Raw genomic sequence first — 19,224 nt, 5'->3', positions numbered from 1 at the left:
TGCTCACCATTTTTTTTTTAACTTGTAAGGGGGCCCTGGACACCAATTTTTTTTTTTAAAACTTTAATGGAGGGCCTTGGTGCCAATATTTTTTTTTTTAACTTATAGTGGGACCCTGGTCAATTATTTAAGGGAGCCCACAACATCAATGGCTTTTTGAAACTTGTATGGGGGGGTTTTTTACTGTTTTTAGCGCAGATGTCTGTGTGGTCTTTTAACTGAGGTGTGGGCGGGATCCCGTGATTTCTAATGGCAGCCTTGACTAGGGTAATTGGGACCTAATTGCAAACTGGAGAGCTGCTGAATATAAAGCTAAATAAATCAAATACCGGCAATAATATAGAATGAAAACCTATTGCAAATTGTTGCAGAATATCACTCTCTATGTCACCTTAAAAGTTAATTTAAAGGTGAACAACGCACTTAAGGCAATAACTTGCCCAGGACAAAGATCCAATTGAAGGGCACCCGCCACCACAAAACTGGAGCAGGTCTGTGTGTATCTATGAGGCCTGTCTTCTAGAAGATCTAGGTGTGATCAAGAACAACCTGGCTACATGGATTAACAGATTTCCCTTCAGAATCCACATTATTATTAGGGCTTTTTTTTGGATTCATTATCCAGAAATCTGTTATCCAGAAAGCTCCAAATTACAGAAATAGTATCCAATCCAGAAAGCTCCAAATTATAGAAAGGCAGTCTCCCATACACTTCGTTTTATCCAATTTTTTAAAAATGATTTCCTTTTTCTCTATAATAATAAAACAGTAGCTTGTACTTGATCCCAATATAATTAATATAAATATAATTAATCCTTATTTGAAGAAAAACCAGCCTATTGGGTTTATTTAATGTTTATGTGATTTTCTAGTAGACCTCAGCTGGCCATAGGTGCAAACATCCGATCGTACGAATCCCCAGGTTACGAGCATTCTGGAGAACAGGTCCCATACCTGTATTGTACTGATGCTCCTAAGCATGTGCTGGGTGCAAGGCAGGGGCTCAGAGCATCATCAAGTATCTAGACTGTGCCTGTGGCCTCTTATTTAATAATTTATGTTGTAGTGGGGTTGGTGTTTCCCTTATTCTGTATGTCCTAGACGTACACTGGAAACTGTGCCAGGAGAAGCTCACTAACCAGGTCTATATAGAATGCCACATAAAAAATATAGCCTCAACTAAAGATGGCCGCTTAGTACTGTTCATACTGCAACCCCAAGCCAGTTATATGATCACTTGTCGCAGTGAGAGCAGCAATTAGGTGCGGATACATTAAAGGAGAAGGAAACCCCCTGGGGAGAAGGAAACCCCCCCCTCCCCCCCCTGGCCTACCTGTCCCCCTGGGGGACATTCGGCGCATGCGCAGTAGATCCGTACTGGTAACTGTTCCTACTCGCATGCGTCAGGAGACGCCGGTCAAAGCAGGAAGAAGACGCACGTGGGAGAAGATGGCGACTGAACTCCGTGGACCGGACCTGTGCAGAGGGGTGAGTAACAAGTTAGGGGCATTTGCCCAGGGGGACAGGTAGGCCAGGGGGGAAGAGGGAGGGGTTTTGCGCCCAGGGGGTTTCCTTCTCCTTTAAAGGAAAACTATACCCCCCAAACAATGTAGGTCTCTATAAAAAGATATTGCATAAAACAGCTCATATGTAAAATCCTGCTTCATGTAAATAAACCATTTTCATAATCATATACTTTTCTAGTAGTATGTGCCATTGGGTCATCATAAATAGAAAATTGCCATTTTAAAAAATAAGGGCCGCCCCCTGGAATCGTAGGATTCACTGTACTCACAAACATACCAACAAACCATACATGTTAGGTCACATGAGCCAATTAACAGGCAGAGTTGTGTCTTTTGCTCCCACACCTTCCTGTTACAGTTAGAGTTGTAGTATTTCTGGTCAGGTGATCTCTGAGGCAGCACAGAGACCATCACGAAATGGTGGCTCAAGGCAAGAGATGTAAAAGGGCAAGATTTACTTAAATATATATTCCAGTTTGGTAAGATTCTTTAATATGCCACTTAATATGATATGAACTATCTGTTGCTTAAGTGTTCATTTTGGGGGTATAGTTTTCCTTTAAAGCCTACAGATTCTATGTGGCCTTTATGTGCTTCTTACTCTTTTACATCCTCTGCTTCCTCCGTCTTCATTGACTTCAGTGGATTATGCCAAGTCTAAGATGGTGCAAAATAACGGTGTCACATTTTTGGTACTACACTTTGTAACGGATGAATTTGAACCCAAATGGCTTCAAAGTTTTGGACAACTAAAAGTGTGTTTACAACACTCAAATTTCTCAAATTCGGGCTGTGATTCTGTGCTCATTTCTACACACCGATTGATACACTTGAGCAGGGAAGCATCAGGAGATGCTACCTTCATCAGTAAGCAAAGCTTTTGGCGTCCTACAACAACAGAGGGAACCTCCAGTAAACCAATCACGAAATCTTCTCCACTTACTGCATTGTACTGTGTATTGTATTTTGTACCTTTGAACAGTCGGTTTTGTAGTGTAGCTTCACTGCAACACTAGTTCCAAAAGTGCAATCCAGGATTCAGTACAGGATTTGGCCATTTTCAGCAGGATTCAGATTCAGCTGAATCCTTGTGCCTGGCTGAACCGAATCCTTAAAATCCTGGGACTTTTCATCACAAAACAAGGAAGTAAACATTTTTTAGCTGTGCACATCATGCATGCCTCTTTTTTATCCCCCTCACTGATTTGCATATGCAAATTAATGTTCGTATTATTAATTAATGTTTGTATTCGAATCCAAAATATTGGATTCGTTGCATCCCTACAATAAAGAGCAAGGCTGACCTTATTTATAAATCAAATCATAGTGGTTTTTAGTCACTATGTGCTTTATGTCATTACAGTAAGTACAACGTCATTTATTTTACAAAAGGAAAGAAAAACAAACGATAAAAATAAGAACTACAAAGCATGGCGGGATGATTTAAATGGCGGCCGGGCAAAGAGCATCATAAAGTCTCTGGGCTGCTTGCTGGACCATTTCCCGCAGGGTCTCATCCTCATCGATTCCTTCCTCGTATTCCACAGTCTGAGGAACGAAACAGAAAAGCAGTCAGATATTCTCAAGTCAAGGCCATCGGCAGAGTAGTATTCTAACTTGTATCAGGTATTTGGACAGACAGAATTCCGACTCCTTACCCGTGTTTCCATGGACAAGATGGCGCTTTTCCCATCCACAGTGACGGTGATATTGGCCGTATCCTCACAATTCACACAATCTTCTCCAAAAATATCCCTGAAATAGGAAATATTTAGTATAATCACGGTAGTTAGTACATACCTCGGCCCCATATAGAAAGCTATCTGAATATTGTTAAAGGGGTTATTCACCTTCAAATGAACTTTTAGTATGATGTTGAGAGTATTCTGAGACAATTTGCAATTGGTTTTCTTTTTTTATTCTTTGTGGTTTGAGTTATTTAGTTTTTTATTCAGCAGTTTCCCTGTTTGCAAGTTCAGCAATCTGGTTGCTAGGGCCGAAATTACCCTAGCAACCATGCACTGATTAGCATAGGAGACTGGAATGTGACTAGGAGAGTCTGAATAGAAAGATGAGCAATAAAAAGTAGCAATAAAAATACATTTGTAGCCTTCCAGAGCATTTGTTTTTTGGATGGGGTCAGTGACCCCCCATTTGAAACCTGGAAAGAGTCAGAATAATTAAATATCCATACAAGATAAATAATGACGACCGATTGAAAAGTTGCTTAGAATTGGCAGCTCTATAACATACTGACAGTTAACTTCAAGGTGAACCATCCCTTTAAACTAATGGAACCGCTTTTCCAGGGATGTCAGTATAGGGGGAGCAGACTAGGGTTGGGGCCCATAAAACACACTCCCCCCCCTCCCCCCCAGACTAATTGCATCCTGAGATCCCTGTTCCCAACACAGACATTGGAAATGAGCATTTCTGGGTAAGGGGATGTGCAATGTCCACGGCTGGTACTAACTGGAGGGAGTGGGTCGCACTAGCTCTAGTACTATGTTACTATATGGACACTATCTCTTACTGCAGCATCATCTCCAGTCTCTTCCTGTAAGCGTCCGTGTCCACTTCCTTAGAAGCTTTGCTGGCTACAGCTGCAAGAGATGCAAAGAAAACACATTTATTTATTTATTGCACACAGAATCAAGCACTCTGTTCAATTGCCTAAATCATAAAGGGGGGGGGGGCAAACGTGACAAGGCATCCCTTACAGGATGAGCTTAACCTTTTTCATGATTTTTATGATGTAGTTTATTTTTCTAAATTACACTGTTTACACTGCAAATAATTCACTCTACAATATAAAATTTCATTCCTGAACCAGCAAGTGTATTTTTTTAGTTGTAATATTGGTGTGTAGGTGAATCTCAGGTCATTTTGCCTGGTCATGTGATTTCAGAAAGAGCCAGCACTTTAGGATGGAACTGCTTTCTGGCAGGTTGTTGTTTCTCCTACTCAATTTAACTGAATGAGGGACCTGGATTTTACTATTGAGTGCTGTTCTTAGATCTAGCAGGCAGCCATTATCTTATGTTAGGGAGCTGTAATCTGGTTACCTTCCCATTGTTCTTTTGTTAGGCTGCTGGGGGGGTGGGGGGAGAGAAGGGTGAGGGTGATATCACTCCAACTTGCAGCGCAGCAGTAAAGAGTGACTGAAGTTTATCAGAGCACAAGTCACATGACTGGGGGCAGCTGGGAAACTGGCAAGATGTCTAGCCCCATGTCAGATTTCAAAATTAAATATAAAAAAATCTGTTTGCTCTTTTGAGAAATGGATTTCAGTGCAGAATTCTGCTGGAGCAGCACTATTAACTGATGTGTTTTGGAAAATTTTTTTAAGGATCATTTACTGCAATGTGCAAAATGCACACATAGTGCAATGCTTTTTACCCAGTGCAGTTTGCATAAAGGGTTTTGAAAGAAAAATAATGTGGTATAACTGATACAGTGGTGTGAAAAACTATTTGCCCCCTTCCTGATTTCTTATTCTTTTGCATGTTTGTCACACAAAATGTTTCTGATCATCAAACACATTTAACTATTAGTCAAAGATAACACAAGTAAACACAAAATGCAGTTTTTAAATGAGGGTTTTTATTATTTAGGGAGAAAAGAAATCCAAACCTGTGTGAAAAAGTAATTGCCCCCTGAACCTAATAACTGGTTGGGCCACCCTTAGCAGCAATAACTGCAATCAAGCGTTTGCGATAACTTGCAACGAGTCTTTTACAGCGCTCTGGAGGAATTTTGGCCCACTCATCTTTGCAGAATTGTTGTAATTCAGCTTTATTTGAGGGTTTTCTAGCATGAACCGCCTTTTTAAGGTCATGCCACAACATCTCAATAGGATTCAGGTCAGGACTTTGACTAGGCCACTCCAAAGTCTTCATTTTGTTTTTCTTCAGCCATTCAGAGGTGGATTTGCTGGTGTGTTTTGGGTCATTGTCCTGCTGCAGCACCCAAGATCGCTTCAGCTTGAGTTGACGAACAGATGGCCGGACATTCTCCTTCAGGATTTTTTGGTAGACAGTAGAATTCATGGTTCCATCTATCACAGCAAGTCTTCCAGGTCCTGAAGCAGCAAAACAACCCCAGACCATCACACTACCACCACCATATTTTACTGTTGCTATGATGTTCTTTTTCTGAAATGCTGTTACTTTTACGCCAGATGTAACGGGACGCGCACCTTCCAAAAAGTTCAACTTTTGTCTCGTCGGTCCACAAGGTAGTTTCCCAAAAGTCTTGGCAATCATTGAGATGTTTTTTAGCAAAATTGAGACGAGCCTTAATGTTCTTTTTGCTTAAAAGTGGTTTGCGCCTTGAAAATCTGCCATGCAGGCCGTTTTTGCCCAGTCTCTTTCTTATGGTGGAGTCGTGAACACTGACCTTAATTGAGGCAAGTGAGGCCTGCAGTTCTTTAGATGTTGTCCTGGGGTCTTTTGTGGCCTCTCGGATGAGTTGTCTCTGCGCTCTTGGGGTTATTTTGGTCGGCCGGCCACTCCTGGGAAGGTTCACCACTGCTCCATGTTTTTGCCATTTGTGGATAATGGCACTGTGGTTCGCTGGAGTCCCAAAGCTTTAGAAATGGCTTTATAACCTTTGAAATTGAACTCAGGTGTGATAAACCACAGTTAAGTTATTTTTTAACAAGGGGGGCAATCACTTTTTCACACAGGCCCATGTAGATTTGGAGTTTTTTTTCTCCCTTAATAACGTAAACTTTCATTTAAAAACTGCATTTTGTGTTCAATTAAGTTATCTTTGACAAATAGTTAACGGTTTTTGATGAGCAGAAACATTTAAGTGTGACAAACATGCAAAAGAATAAGAAATCAGGAAGGGGGCAAATAGTTTTTCACACCACTGTATACCAGTGTGGGTGTGGCACAATTTGAGAATAATATCAGAGTTAGTATAAAAAGGGGTCATCCAGAGCCTTAAAGGAATTGTTCAGTATAAAAATAAAAACTGGGTAAATAGATAGTCTGTGCAAAATAAAAAATGTTTCTAATATAGTTAGTTAGCCAAAAATGTAATGTATAAAGACTGGAGTGACTGGATGTGTAACATAATAGCCAGAACTCTACTTCCTGCTTTTCAACTCTATTGGTTTACACTGACTGGTTACCCTGGTTACCAGGCAATAACCAATCAGAGACTTGAGGGGGGGGGGCACATGGGTCATAGCTCTTGCTTTTGAATCTGAGCTGAATGCTGAGGATCAATTGCAAACTCACTGAACAGTTATGTCCCATGTGGCCCCCCCTTCAAGTCACTGGCTAACTCAGAGTTAGAGAGCTGAAAAGCAGGAAGTAGTGTTCTGGCTATTATGTTACACATCCAATCACTCCAGCCTTTATACATTACATTTTTGCCTAACTAACTATATTAGAAACATTTTTTATTTTGCACAGCCTATTTACCCAGTTTTTATTTTCACACTGAACTGTTCCTTTAACTATTTATCAACCATCTCAGCAGCCTATCAGGGCAGGTTTCTTTCCAGTGCTTCAAATAATTTTTTATTCCAGACATGCTGGTTCCTAAGCTGTGCCTCTATCCAGCTAGCTAGGGGTCAGTAGAGGACAAATCATTAAGCAGAAATGACTGTGTGTGTAATGCAAACCTTTATTTGCTTTAGGGTTGGACTGAAGCTCCAAGATGACGGTTATTACGGTGTCTGCATACATGTCATTGGCTGGATTTGCTACCCACTGAGAAGAAGAACATTACACATGTTACATGAATATGAAATACAATACAAAAGTCATTACCAACTGACTCAAACTGGTCACTGCTGTTATTAACCCATTGTATTGGGAAGATTGATAGATACATTGTCTGTTATCTATATGGAGAATGCTTCAACCCAAACAATCAGTACAGTATGGCAGCTCCGCTCACACTGATATATGCAAAGGATAACTATACCACCTGAGCAACTTATGTTGCAGAGCTAAATCTAAACTGTAAGAGGAAATCACATAAATGAGACATGTCTACATTGCCTCCTTCCAGCTGCTGTTTAAAGGAAAACTATACCCCCCAAGCAATGTAGGTCTCTATAAAAAGATATTGCATAAAACAGCTAATATGTAAAACCCGGCTTTATATAAATAACCCATTTTCATAATAATTTACTTTTTTAGTAGTATGTGCCATTGGGTAATAATAAATAGAAAATTGCCATTTTAAAAAATAAGGGCCACCCCCTGGGATCATACGATTCACTGTGTACAGATACAAACCAACAAACTATACATGTTAGGTCACATGAGCCAATTAACAGACAAAGTTCTGTCTTTTGCTTCCACACTTCTTCCTGTTACAGTTAGAGTTGTAGTATTTCTCTTGCCTAATTGGGGGACACAGGCACCATGGGGATGAAGATCCTGCAGCTGGAGATGGACACTATGTTGCAAAATAAGACTCCTCCTCCTGCTCTGGGCTTCATCCCCTGCCTCCTCCTACAATCCCCAGTTTCTTTTAGTGTCCTCAGAAGGAGACGACACGCTTTTCAAGTCTAGTGGCTGGAGCACTGATCAGGGCCTCAGGTCTAAGATCACGCCACACCCAGGGGCCACTGATTTATTCAAGCGCCTCTCCAGCTGATCTTCATTGCCCTTTAGCCTTCCCGCTCTCCGGAGGTCTGCAGGCTGGCTCCTCACCCCCTACGCTGCTTTCCCGCTCTACGGAGGTCTGCATCAGCGGTTTACATCCACCCGGGTGTATAACAGTATAATAGCTCACATATAAATATATATTTCACAACTGTGCATATATATATATTTATATGTGTGTCTCTTATCCACAGGGGAAGTCATCCACAGGGCTCAACTCAGCTGGCTGCCTCTCAGTAGGTGAGTACTTTATTTTTTATTTTACTCTAGTCACCCTCACTGTCTGCGGCTCTTTTACTTTACTCCGCTCTATTTTCCTTCATTCTACCGCCATTTCCTGGTGGAACGCATTGCGTTCCACCATTCTCCCCCTCACTGTATCCCTCCTCTACCTTAGGGACGCGCGCCTTTTTCCCTGGTGGAACGCACTTGCGTTCCATCTCCCTTCCTCCCTCCCCTTCACTTCCGGCCTGGTCTCCCGCCAGGCGCACACGGCTACAGCGGTTCCAGAGAGGAAGCTGCGCACTCTACTCCGGATCTCCCTCTGATCAGGTAGAATCTCTTGCGACCGGAGAAACTTGTTTTTATTCTCCTCTTCCCAACACATACTCTCTCTCTCAGCTCCTCACGTACTGCTATGCGCTCCTTCCTACATGCGCCTCTGCCTACTCTTCCTTCACGTGCTGGGGGAAATGTACATATCCTTCTGCCTAAAGAACGGGTCTGTAGCTCCTTCTTTTCTTGCCATTTTCTACCAGGATATTTTTCTATATATATAGCTTCATTATATACATATATACATTATGTTTTATAGTGTTTGCACTACATATATTATTATATAGACTCCTTATGCCTCTGCATATGGCTTGTGATTGTGATGGATTGGGCTGATGACTATGGCTGCTATATACAGGGTAAATGGACCCCCATCTTACTTCTGCTGTTTTCTCCAGAGACCTCTTGCCTGGAGACTATCCCACAGCCATACCTCTGCTTCTTCTAACGGAGGCCGATTCCCCTGCCTCATAAAAAAAAAAAAACGGGTGTTTAAGTAATTTTTACTGGAATTTTTCCTATTACTCCTGCCAGTTTCCCACGAAGGAGCAATATGGCTAACAAGGCAGATGAGCCCAGGACCTCCAAGTCCTCAGCTCCAACTCACCCTCAGGTCTCTTTTTTTAGCCTGCTCAAATTGTAAAACCAAATTTTCTTCAGCCTCGGCTGATTCAATGTGTGGGGCCTGCAGAAACTCCGATTTACCACCCCTACCTCAGGCTAGTACTTCGGATCCAGATCTCCTTAGGGCTATTTCCCTCTCACTTGCAGGCATCCAACATTTGGCCCGCATACCCGAGACCCTAGATAAGGTTCTGGAACACTTATCCCAACCTTCTCATTCTCAACTCCGACTAGGGAAGTCAAAACGCCCCCCCCCTTCTCCTCCGGACTCCCCTGGGGAACATCCTTCCCCATCTGACGAGGAAGGTCAGGTCCTATCAGCCGAGGACTCCGATCAGGACCTCCCTGATCCCGACATAGACACTCCCAGAACTCAAGGGGAAGTGGAAGGACTTATCCAAGCTGTTCTAAACACGCTCAACATAGAGGATGACTCTCCCTCGATCGAGCCGGCAAAGAACATCTTTAAGCGACAGAAGAAAAGCTCATGCCTTTTCCCCGCTTACGAACAGCTCGATGACATCATCAAGTCCCAATGGAAAAACCCTGATCACAGAGTGCAACTCTCCAGACGTTTCACACAGACATACCCTTTTCCTAAGGAGTGCATTGATCTCTGGTCCTCCCCTCCTGCGGTCGATCCTCCGGTTTCCAGATTATCCAGGAATACCACCATTCCTGTCGCCGACGCGGCCGCTTTCAAAGATCCCATTGACAAGCGTCTGGAGGGTTTCTGCAAGTCCTCCTTCACCGCTTCTGGCTCGGCCTTCCGGCCCATCTTCGCTATAGCCTGGGTGGCTAAGGCCATGGAAGTCTGGGTGGAACAGGCGGCACAACTCATAGGATCCGAAGATCCTACTACCGACAACATCCTTTCCCAAATAGCTGACGCTACTACCTACATCGGAGATGCAGCACTCGATGCAGCAAGGATGGTGGCTCAAGCTTCAGCCCACTCCGTAGCCGCTCGTAGATATTTGTGGCTAAAGTCATGGTCTGCCGACCTAACCTCCAAACGCTCCCTAGTCAGCATCCCCTTTCAAGGTAAACTCCTCTTCGGGGCCGAACTGGACAAGATCATTTCTCAGGCGACTGGGGGTAAGAGCACGCTCCTCCCACAAACCAGACCCAAGAGACCCCCCTTCAAGAGGAGACCCTTTTTTCGTCCCTTCAGGCAAGGACAAAGGTCGAAGACGCAATCCGATAAGTCCAACTCCAACTTTCGCTCCAGATTTCAGGGCAAACAAAGACAGCCCTGGTCTTCTTCCAAGCCTACCTCCAAACCCTCACAAGATAAACCCCACACCGCATGAAGGTGTGCCCCCTCCCGAAGGGATACCCTTAGGAGGCCGACTCAAATCCTTTCGAGAGGTTTGGCACAACAAGATTCGGGATCAGTGGGTCCTTCGGGTAGTTTCCCAAGGACTTTTGATAGACTTTTCTCACACGCCCCCTCACCGATTTTTCGTATCCAGACTGCCGGCCAAGGCTCCCGACAGAACCAAATTCCTGTCCGTCATACAAGACCTGGCCAAGGAGGGTACCATTCAACCTGTCCCACCACACTCCAAAGGAAGGGGCTACTATTCCAACCTCTTCATGGTTCCCAAAAAGGACGGCTCCCTCAGACCCGTCCTAGACCTGAAGGACCTCAACCCCTTCGTAAAACGGTGCAATTTCAAAATGGAGTCAATACCATCAGTCCTTGCCTCCATGGAGGAGAACGAGTTCATGACTGTCATCGACATCAAGGACGCATATCTCCATATACCTATTCACCCAGCCCATCACAGCTTCCTCAGATTCTTTGTGGACGGGACTCATTGGCAGTTCGTGGCTCTGCCCTTCGGCCTCTCGTCTGCTCCACGCACCTTCACCAAAGTCATGGCGGCAGCATTGGAAGAACTCAGACTCAAAGGCGTCACCGTCATTCCCTATTTAGACGATCTTCTCGTCAAAGGTCAGACTGCCTCTCTGGCTCATCTGCACACATCTCAAGTTCTCCAGACCCTGACATCTCTGGGCTGGACGATCAACTTCAACAAGTCGAACCTCCACCCGTCTCAATCAATACAATACCTCGGCCTGATCCTGGACTCCAGACAGGGGAGAGCATTTCTACCGCAAGACAAGGTCCGGACCCTCCAGTCTCGGGGCACGATGGTGGCGTCCTTCCCGGCCATCCCGTATGCTCAGTCCCACACCAGACCACTTCAACACACCATCCTTCTGCACCAGCGCAGGGACCGTGTCAACCTCGATCGCAAGATCTCCATTCCCAGTCGAGTACTTCTCTCTCTCCATTGGTGGCTTCACCCACTTCGAACAACGAGGGGCAAACCCTTTCCACCCCATCACTGGAAGATTCTCACCACGGATGCCAGTCTTCGAGGGTGGGGAGGCGTCATAGACCACACCACAGTACAGGGTCTATGGACTCCGGAGGAACAGCGCCTGCCCATCAACCTTCTGGAGCTCAGAGCGATACGCTACTCCCTGGAACACACGGAGACAGTACTCCGGGGTCACCCTGTGAGAATCCAGTCCGACAACGTGACGGCCGTAGCCTACATAAATCATCAAGGAGGCACCAGAAGTCTTGCGGCTCTCAGGGAGGCTCGGGAGATTCTCACTTGGGCAGAGAACAACGTCCCCGCCATATCGGCGGTCCACATACCCCGGGTGGACAATTGGTTGGCGGACTACCTGAGCAGACAAACAATCGACCACGGGGAATGGAGCCTCCACCACGAAGTGTTCCGACTCATTGTGGCAAGGTGGGGCCTACCAGACATCGACCTCATGGCGTCCAGGGCCAACCGGCAGGTTCCGTCCTTTGTCTCCAGGAGCCTCGACCCCTTGGCTCACGCGGTGGACGCCCTAGTGATTCCGTGGAGCTTCACCAGAGTTTACATCTTCCCCCCTCTGGCACTCCTACCAAAGGTGATCAAAAAGATCAAAAGAGAAGGAACCCAGACCATCTTGGTAGCGCCCTTCTGGCCCCGCAGGGCCTGGTTCGCAGATCTCATCGCCATGGCCGAGGACAGTCCCTTCCATCTTCCTCAACGGCCAGACCTCCTCACTCAGGGTCCGGTTGTCCACCCGAATTCTCATCTCTGGGCTTTAACGGCGTGGCTCTTGAGGCCTTGATTCTACGGGATTCAGGAGCTCCCCCTGATGCGATTCCCACCATGCTGCGTGCACGAAAGCCTGTCTCAGCAAGAATCTACCACCGTGTTTGGAGAACCTTCATATCATGGTGTGAGCACAGAGCCATTAATCCTCAAAAGGCGCGAGTCAAGGAGGTCCTCTCCTTCTTGCAGGACGGTCTTTCGAAGGGCTTAGCCCTCAGCTCACTCAAGGTGCAGGTTTCGGCCTTGTCTATTCTCCTGCAATGCAAGCTGGCCCTTCACCCCAAGATCCAGACTTTTCTACAAGGTGCGACTCGTATCATCCCTCCGTATCGCTGCCCTGTGCCCCCGTGGGACCTCAATTTGGTGCTGTCAGCCTTGCAAGAGGAACCACTTGATCAGCTTCCTCTGTCTACACTCACCGAGGTGTTGTTCCTGTTGGCGATCACGTCCGCTAGGCGAGTTTCGGAGCTTGCGGCTCTCTCCTGCAAATCGCCTTTCACAGTCATTCACATGGATAAGGTGGTGCTTCGACCTACTCCAGACTTTTTGCCTAAGGTGGTATCTGCATTCCACTTGAACCAGGAAATCGTTGTCCCTTCACTGTGTCCAAATCCCGAAGGCCCGATTGAGCACAAGCTCCATACTCTGGATGTTGTTCGAGCTGTTTCATTCTATCTGAAGGCCACAGAGCAGGTTCGTAGGACTGATGCGCTCTTCATTCTCCCTGATGGCCCCAGAAGGGGCACCAAGGCCGCCAAGACGACTTTAGCCAAGTGGATCCGGTCTGTCATCTCCAGAGCATACGCTGTCAAGGGCAGGGATCCTCCGATCAAGGTTAGGGCTCACTCCACTCGCTCCCTCAGCACTTCATGGGCTTTCCGTCACCAAGCTTCAGTGGATCAGATCTGTAAAGCGGCCACTTGGGCATCCCTTCATACCTTCACTCGCTTCTTCAGGCGCCACACGCATGCTTCTGCCGTTGCTGCTTTTGGGAGGAAGGTGCTCAGTGCTGTGGTTAGCTAGACACCTACCATACAGTGTCCCACCCTTTTGGGAGCTTTGGGACGTCCCCACGGTGCCTGTGTCCCCCAATTAGGCAAGAGAAAGAGAGATTTTTGTACTTACCGTTAAATCTTTTTCTCTTGTCCTATATTGGGGGACACAGGCTTTCCCTCCCTTTCTGACACTGTTTTTTCACGGTTACCGTGATGTTTTTTTCGATTACGTTGGTTCTTCAATTTTTATAATGTTTAGTTTAGAGGGTGTTCGTTTTGATTTCTCTTCTGTTTTGGGCTGCTTTGCTCCTTCTTCGGTTGAAACTGAGGATTGTAGGAGGAGGCAGGGGATGAAGCCCAGAGCAGGAGGAGGAGTCTTATTTTGCAACATAGTGTCCATCTCCAGCTGCAGGATCTTCATCCCCACGGTGCCTGTGTCCCCCAATATAGGACAAGAGAAAAAGATTTAACAGTAAGTACAAAAATCTCTCTTTCTGGTCAGGTGATCTCTGAGACAGCACAGAGACCATCACTAAATGGTGGCTCAAGGCAAGAGATGTAAAAGGGCAATATTGTTCACCTTCAAACAACTAGTTGTTTCAGATTGTTCACCAGAAGTAATAGCTTTTTCCAATTATTTTTCGATTTTTCACCTTTTTTCTAATATTGAAGCGTAAAGTGTAATTTATCACCTTCTAAAGCCGCTCTGGGAGGGGGGGGGTCGCCGACCCTGTAAACTATTCTAAATTGATACATTTCTTATCTTTGTCCCTGCTGAGCAGAATCTCTGGGTTTCATTACAGACAGCTGTTAGAATTGATATAATAGTTGCTAATACTCCAGAGATGCTGCTGAGAAATGTATCAATTAAATGTTGTAAAATTGTAACAGTTGAGAGTCTGCACCTGAATTACTGAGCTGCCAGACATTCAACTTTAAACTTAGATTTTGGAAAACCAGTAAAAAATAAATAATGGAAACGGAGTCTTTATTTCTGGGGAACAATCTGAAAACAACTGAACTGAAAAAAGTATTTGGGAGGTGAACAACCCCTTTAAATATATAGACCAGTTTGATAAGACTATTTAATATGCCACTTAATATAAAATAAACTGTTGCTCAAGTATTCATTTTGGGTTTAATGTTTTCCTTTAACTAAAGTCTCTGCATCCTTCCTGTTGTATTCTTAGCTCCTCCTTATTGCATGACACTATCACAGCAGCTGTTTCTTCTGCATGTCAGATATTAGTAGCAGGGGAACAGAGTGAGATATAAAGTTACCTCCAGGTACACCACATCAGCGTCTTTTACAACAGTGACAGCCTTGAACACCCTCAGTGCATCCTTCTCATTTACTTCAATCTCTTCTACGTCTCCTGAAAGTAGAAATAAGGGCTTTAAAGAGCAGGTGCCCACATCCTGGTAGAATTTACTGTTGCCAAGTTCCATAGAACACGTGTAATGTACATTTCTGTCATATCACAGCATATTTTTTTTTTTAATGGGATTCTATCGTGATTTTTAAGATATAGTTTTTATTTCTAAATTACACAGTTTACACTGCAAATAATTCACTCTACCATTTGAAATCTAATTTCTGAACCAGCAAGAGTATTTTTTGAGTTGTAATATTGGTGTGTAGGTGCATCTCAGGTCATTTTGCCTGGTCACGTGATTTCAGAAAGAGCCAGCACTTTAGGATGGAACTGCTTTCTGGCAGACTGTTGTTTCTCCTACTCAATGTAACTGAATGTGTCGCAGTGGGACCTGGATTTTACTATTGAGTGCTTATCTTAGATCTACCAGGCAGCTGTTATCTTGTGTTAAAGAGCTGCTATGTGGTTACCTTCCCATTGTTCTGTTGTTGGGCTGCTGGGGGGGGGGGGTGATATCACTCCAACTTGCAGTACAGCAGTAAAGAGTGAATGAAGTTTATCAGAGCACAAGTCACATGATTGGGGGCAGCTGGGAAACTGACAATATGTCTAGCCCCATGTCAGATTTCAAAATTAAATATAAAAAAATCTGTTTGCTCTTTTGAGAAATGGATTTCAGTGCAGAATTCTGCTGGAGCAGCACTATTAACTGATGTGTTTTGAAAAAAAAAAAACATGTTTTCGCATGACAGTATTGCTTTAACGGGAGAATGGAGATGAAATGGAGATTAGGGAGGGAGCAGGCAGGCTGGGCAAGGAGTTGATGGCATATTGTATGGGCAGCTAAATCCAGTCTCTCCATATTAGTTTCCAGCCGAGACCTTTGCTCATTAACCAGTTACCTAAATCTCCCTAGTGATACAAACCAGTAGTTTGCTAGGGGCACCGACAAGGCCGATAAATCACATGGAAAATAATGAATGGCTCCCTATAAAACTTGCCACTATAGAGAATGCTGGGGATATAAATGGACAACCACTCGGGTTGCAGACTGCAACTTACATGGCAGGTATTCTAATATGGTCACATCTTTTGAAAAGGGTTGACTAAGGGCGGGAGAAAAGAAGGGGCCCTGGATAATTCAGAAAGCCTCATTTCCCAACCTAAGAAAACACTAAGGGTCAGATTTATTAAGGGTCAAATTTTTTTTATGGTCAAAACTGTTAAATTTCGACTAGGGAGTTATCCAAACTCGGTTTGAGTTTTTTTTTTTAAAAAAAATTCTAATTCAATTTTTGAGATTTATCATATTCTGGCCCTTTAAGAATTTGAAATCTACTATTCACCACCTAAAACCTGCCAAATTACTGTATAAGTCAATGGGAGAGGTCCAGGGATCAATTTGGAGATGTTTGTAGCCTTCCTCACAATAAAGTTTTTTTTCTGAGAAAAAACTCAAATAGAGTTTTGTATAATTCAAATCTAATTCGATTTGAGTTTTCGAATTTTAAGAATTTGCTTTTTTTAAATAAATTTCCCAAACTTAAAATTCAACCGAATATAAGGGAGTTTAAAAAACAAAACAAAAAAAAAACTAACATGAATTCGAGATTCGACCCTTGATAAATGTGCCTCTAGGTGAATAAAGGGGATATATTATTTACTGTCCTCCGGTGGCTGTTTCACTCTCCCAGCATCCTCAATGAATGGCCTTCAGAGTGGGATACAGAGAGCTTTAGTTTAACAGCAGCAGGATGGCCACAGGTTAGATATCATTTAATCTGAATAAATCTGTCATTATTTAATTTCTACTTTAACCAGGGACATTCCCTGACACTAGGGGGCAGATTTATCAAGGGTCGAATTGAAAATTCTAATTTTCATATTTTTTTTATGGTCAAAACTGTCAAATTCGACTAGAGAGTTATACAAATTCGATGTTGAGGTTTTTTTAAAAAAAAATTTGAATTTGATTTTCGAGATTTATCATACTCTCGCATTTATCATGACTCAAATACGACTATTCGCCAGCTAAAACCTGCCGAATTGCTGTTTAGGTCAATACCAGAGTTCCAGGGATCTATTTTGAGTTGTTTGCAGCCTTCCTGACATTCAAGTTGTTTTTTTTTCGGGGAAAAAACTCGAATAGAGTTTTTTAAAATTCAAATTGAATTTGAATCCGATTCGAGTTTTCGGGTCGATTCCATTCATCCGAGTTTAAGAAATACAGCAATGAATGTCCCACATATACGGCAGGATGTTACCTGTAAGCTGCTGCAACTGGCAAAACAAAAGATTAAAAGGGCCAGTGAATGGAATGGCCTGTTTCTGCGTGACGGTGCTCATGGCCAAATCAGTATAACCTACGGACAGAAACAGAGAATTGCAGTTATCTATAATGACCTCACATCTGCCTGAGGGCTCACAAATTAAATGCATTACATTAAAGGAACAATAACACCAAAAAATGTAAGTATTTTAAAGGAATGACAATACAATTTACTGCTGCCCTCCACTAGTAAAACTGATGTGTTTGCTATAGAAACACTACTATAGTTTATATAAACAAGCTGCTGTGTAGCCATGGGGGCAGCCATTCAAGCGCAGGATACACAGTAGATACCAGATAAGTACTGAAGAATCCCATTGTATACAATAATAATACAGAGCTTATCCGTTATCTGCTGTGTAACCTGCGCCTTTGCTCCTTTTTTAGCTTTGAATTGCTGTCCCCATGACTACACGGCAGCTTGTTTATATAAACTATAGTAATTTCTAAAGCAAGCACACCAGTTTTAGCAGAGCAGGGCACCAGTACATTCTATGTCCATTTCTTTATAACACTTTTACTTTTTGGTGTTAATGTTCCTTTAAGATGATTAAAGGGGACATATACATTGATTTCTAACTTATTTTAAATGTTAAAAAATAGAAGAAAATACTATTGTTAAAGGGGAACTCCGGCTTCCAAACCAACATTTGATAAAGAGGCCCACATAACACAGAAACCCCTAATATACGTATCACAATTACCCGTTTCTTCAAAAACTATGAATAAATGCTAATTTTTGTGCCGAAGTCCAGCTGTTTAACAGAAATTCTGAATCATTTGAAATCCTGGCAGGGAAGGAGGGATTAAACCGATGTTACAAATTGTAACAACTTCTCCACAGTTTACAGACAGCATGCAGGAACTACATAACCCACAATGCATTGCACTGTGATGTTCTGTTCCTTATTGAAATCACATGTGCAGGGAATTGTGGGATTTGGAGGAGGCAGGCTGAGGACAGATGGCTGGTGATACAAAGTAACAGTAGTCAGTCAGCTCAGCAAAGTAGTCAGACAGATCAGCAGGAGAGCAGGGGGCTAGGCTTAGGGAACTGTCAGAAACCATTAAAAAGCATGAAAAGTCTGCATATTTTTTAATTGCTGTATATTGCAAAGTTGCTTGAAATTATGTTTTCCTTTCAGAAAGTTTAAGTTATGTTTTTGTTGAGTTCCCCTTGTTGATCCAGTTTGTCTAAAAACCCACAAATTCATCTACAGTAGCTCCCCTTTCTCTCACCTTCACTCCTCCTTGTCTAACAGAGCCTAGAGTTGTGACACAGTACTGGAATAATAGCTCAACCCTGTCTCTCTCTGCTTCTGCCCAACCAAAGTGTCACATTCCTCCTCCTGATGACAGTTAGTGGTGACGTGCATCTTTTACATTGGACTCAGGTATTTGTATTTTTGATTCCTGATAATACCTGTGCAAATCACTATGGGGCAGATTTATTAAAGATCTAGGATTCGTCCCCATTACTGAACCAAATCCTGGATTATCTGTTACACAGGTTGCACATTTGGCAGGAAACACATAATGGCTTCACTTACTAGAGAGATCGCTGGGACAAAGTATGTGGTAATTAAAGTTCCTCTTCACCAGGATGCCGGAAATCCTCTGCGCTTGCTCTGGCTTCTTGTCTGCAAGAAAACCCATCACCTGGTGGATACAATTGGATAGATATGAGAATGCCATAGAGTAGAAGTTTGTATTCCAGAAAACAGTTTATTGCAATTATTGGGGTCCTGCCTCTGAGGATGGTGCTGTACCTTTGCTAACTTTTCGCCTCTGAAGTTTAGTGTCACTGCCTCGGTGTTCCTGGGGTTGTGAACCTCGATGTCTACTTCCTCGTTGTCCTCATATTCACGTATGAGAGCAGCTTTTAGCCTCGCCATTTCATTCTGTTCCCCGTGTACCAGTATCTGTGGATGTTACAAATAAAGGCTTAAAGGAGACGGAAAGGATAAAATTAAGTAAGCTTTATCAGAAAAGTCTATATAAATACACCAATAAACCCTCAAAGCAATGCTGTTCTGAGTTCTCTGTCAAAAGA

At 43.5% G+C, this 19,224-nt stretch overlaps 1 protein-coding gene across 1 annotated transcript in view; it reads right to left on the bottom strand.

The window, feature by feature from the left end:
• Positions 1–2,856: 2,856 nt before the first annotated feature.
• The window catches only part of cpsf3.L (cleavage and polyadenylation specific factor 3 L homeolog), a 30,005-nt gene continuing 13,637 nt past the window's right edge, over positions 2,857–19,224 (bottom strand). Inside the window, 8 exon segments of the mRNA NM_001094809.1 lie at positions 2,857–3,074; positions 3,185–3,281; positions 4,060–4,129; positions 7,165–7,252; positions 14,748–14,842; positions 17,107–17,205; positions 18,722–18,830; positions 18,941–19,093. Of these exon segments, the coding sequence (NP_001088278.1) occupies positions 2,970–3,074; positions 3,185–3,281; positions 4,060–4,129; positions 7,165–7,252; positions 14,748–14,842; positions 17,107–17,205; positions 18,722–18,830; positions 18,941–19,093 (816 nt within the window). The 3' untranslated portion in view covers positions 2,857–2,969.

This window comes from Xenopus laevis, chromosome 5L, assembly GCF_017654675.1.
Source record: "Xenopus laevis strain J_2021 chromosome 5L, Xenopus_laevis_v10.1, whole genome shotgun sequence".
Taxonomy (NCBI): Eukaryota; Metazoa; Chordata; class Amphibia; order Anura; family Pipidae; genus Xenopus; species Xenopus laevis.
This window is presented reverse-complemented; position numbering and strand designations above follow the sequence as displayed.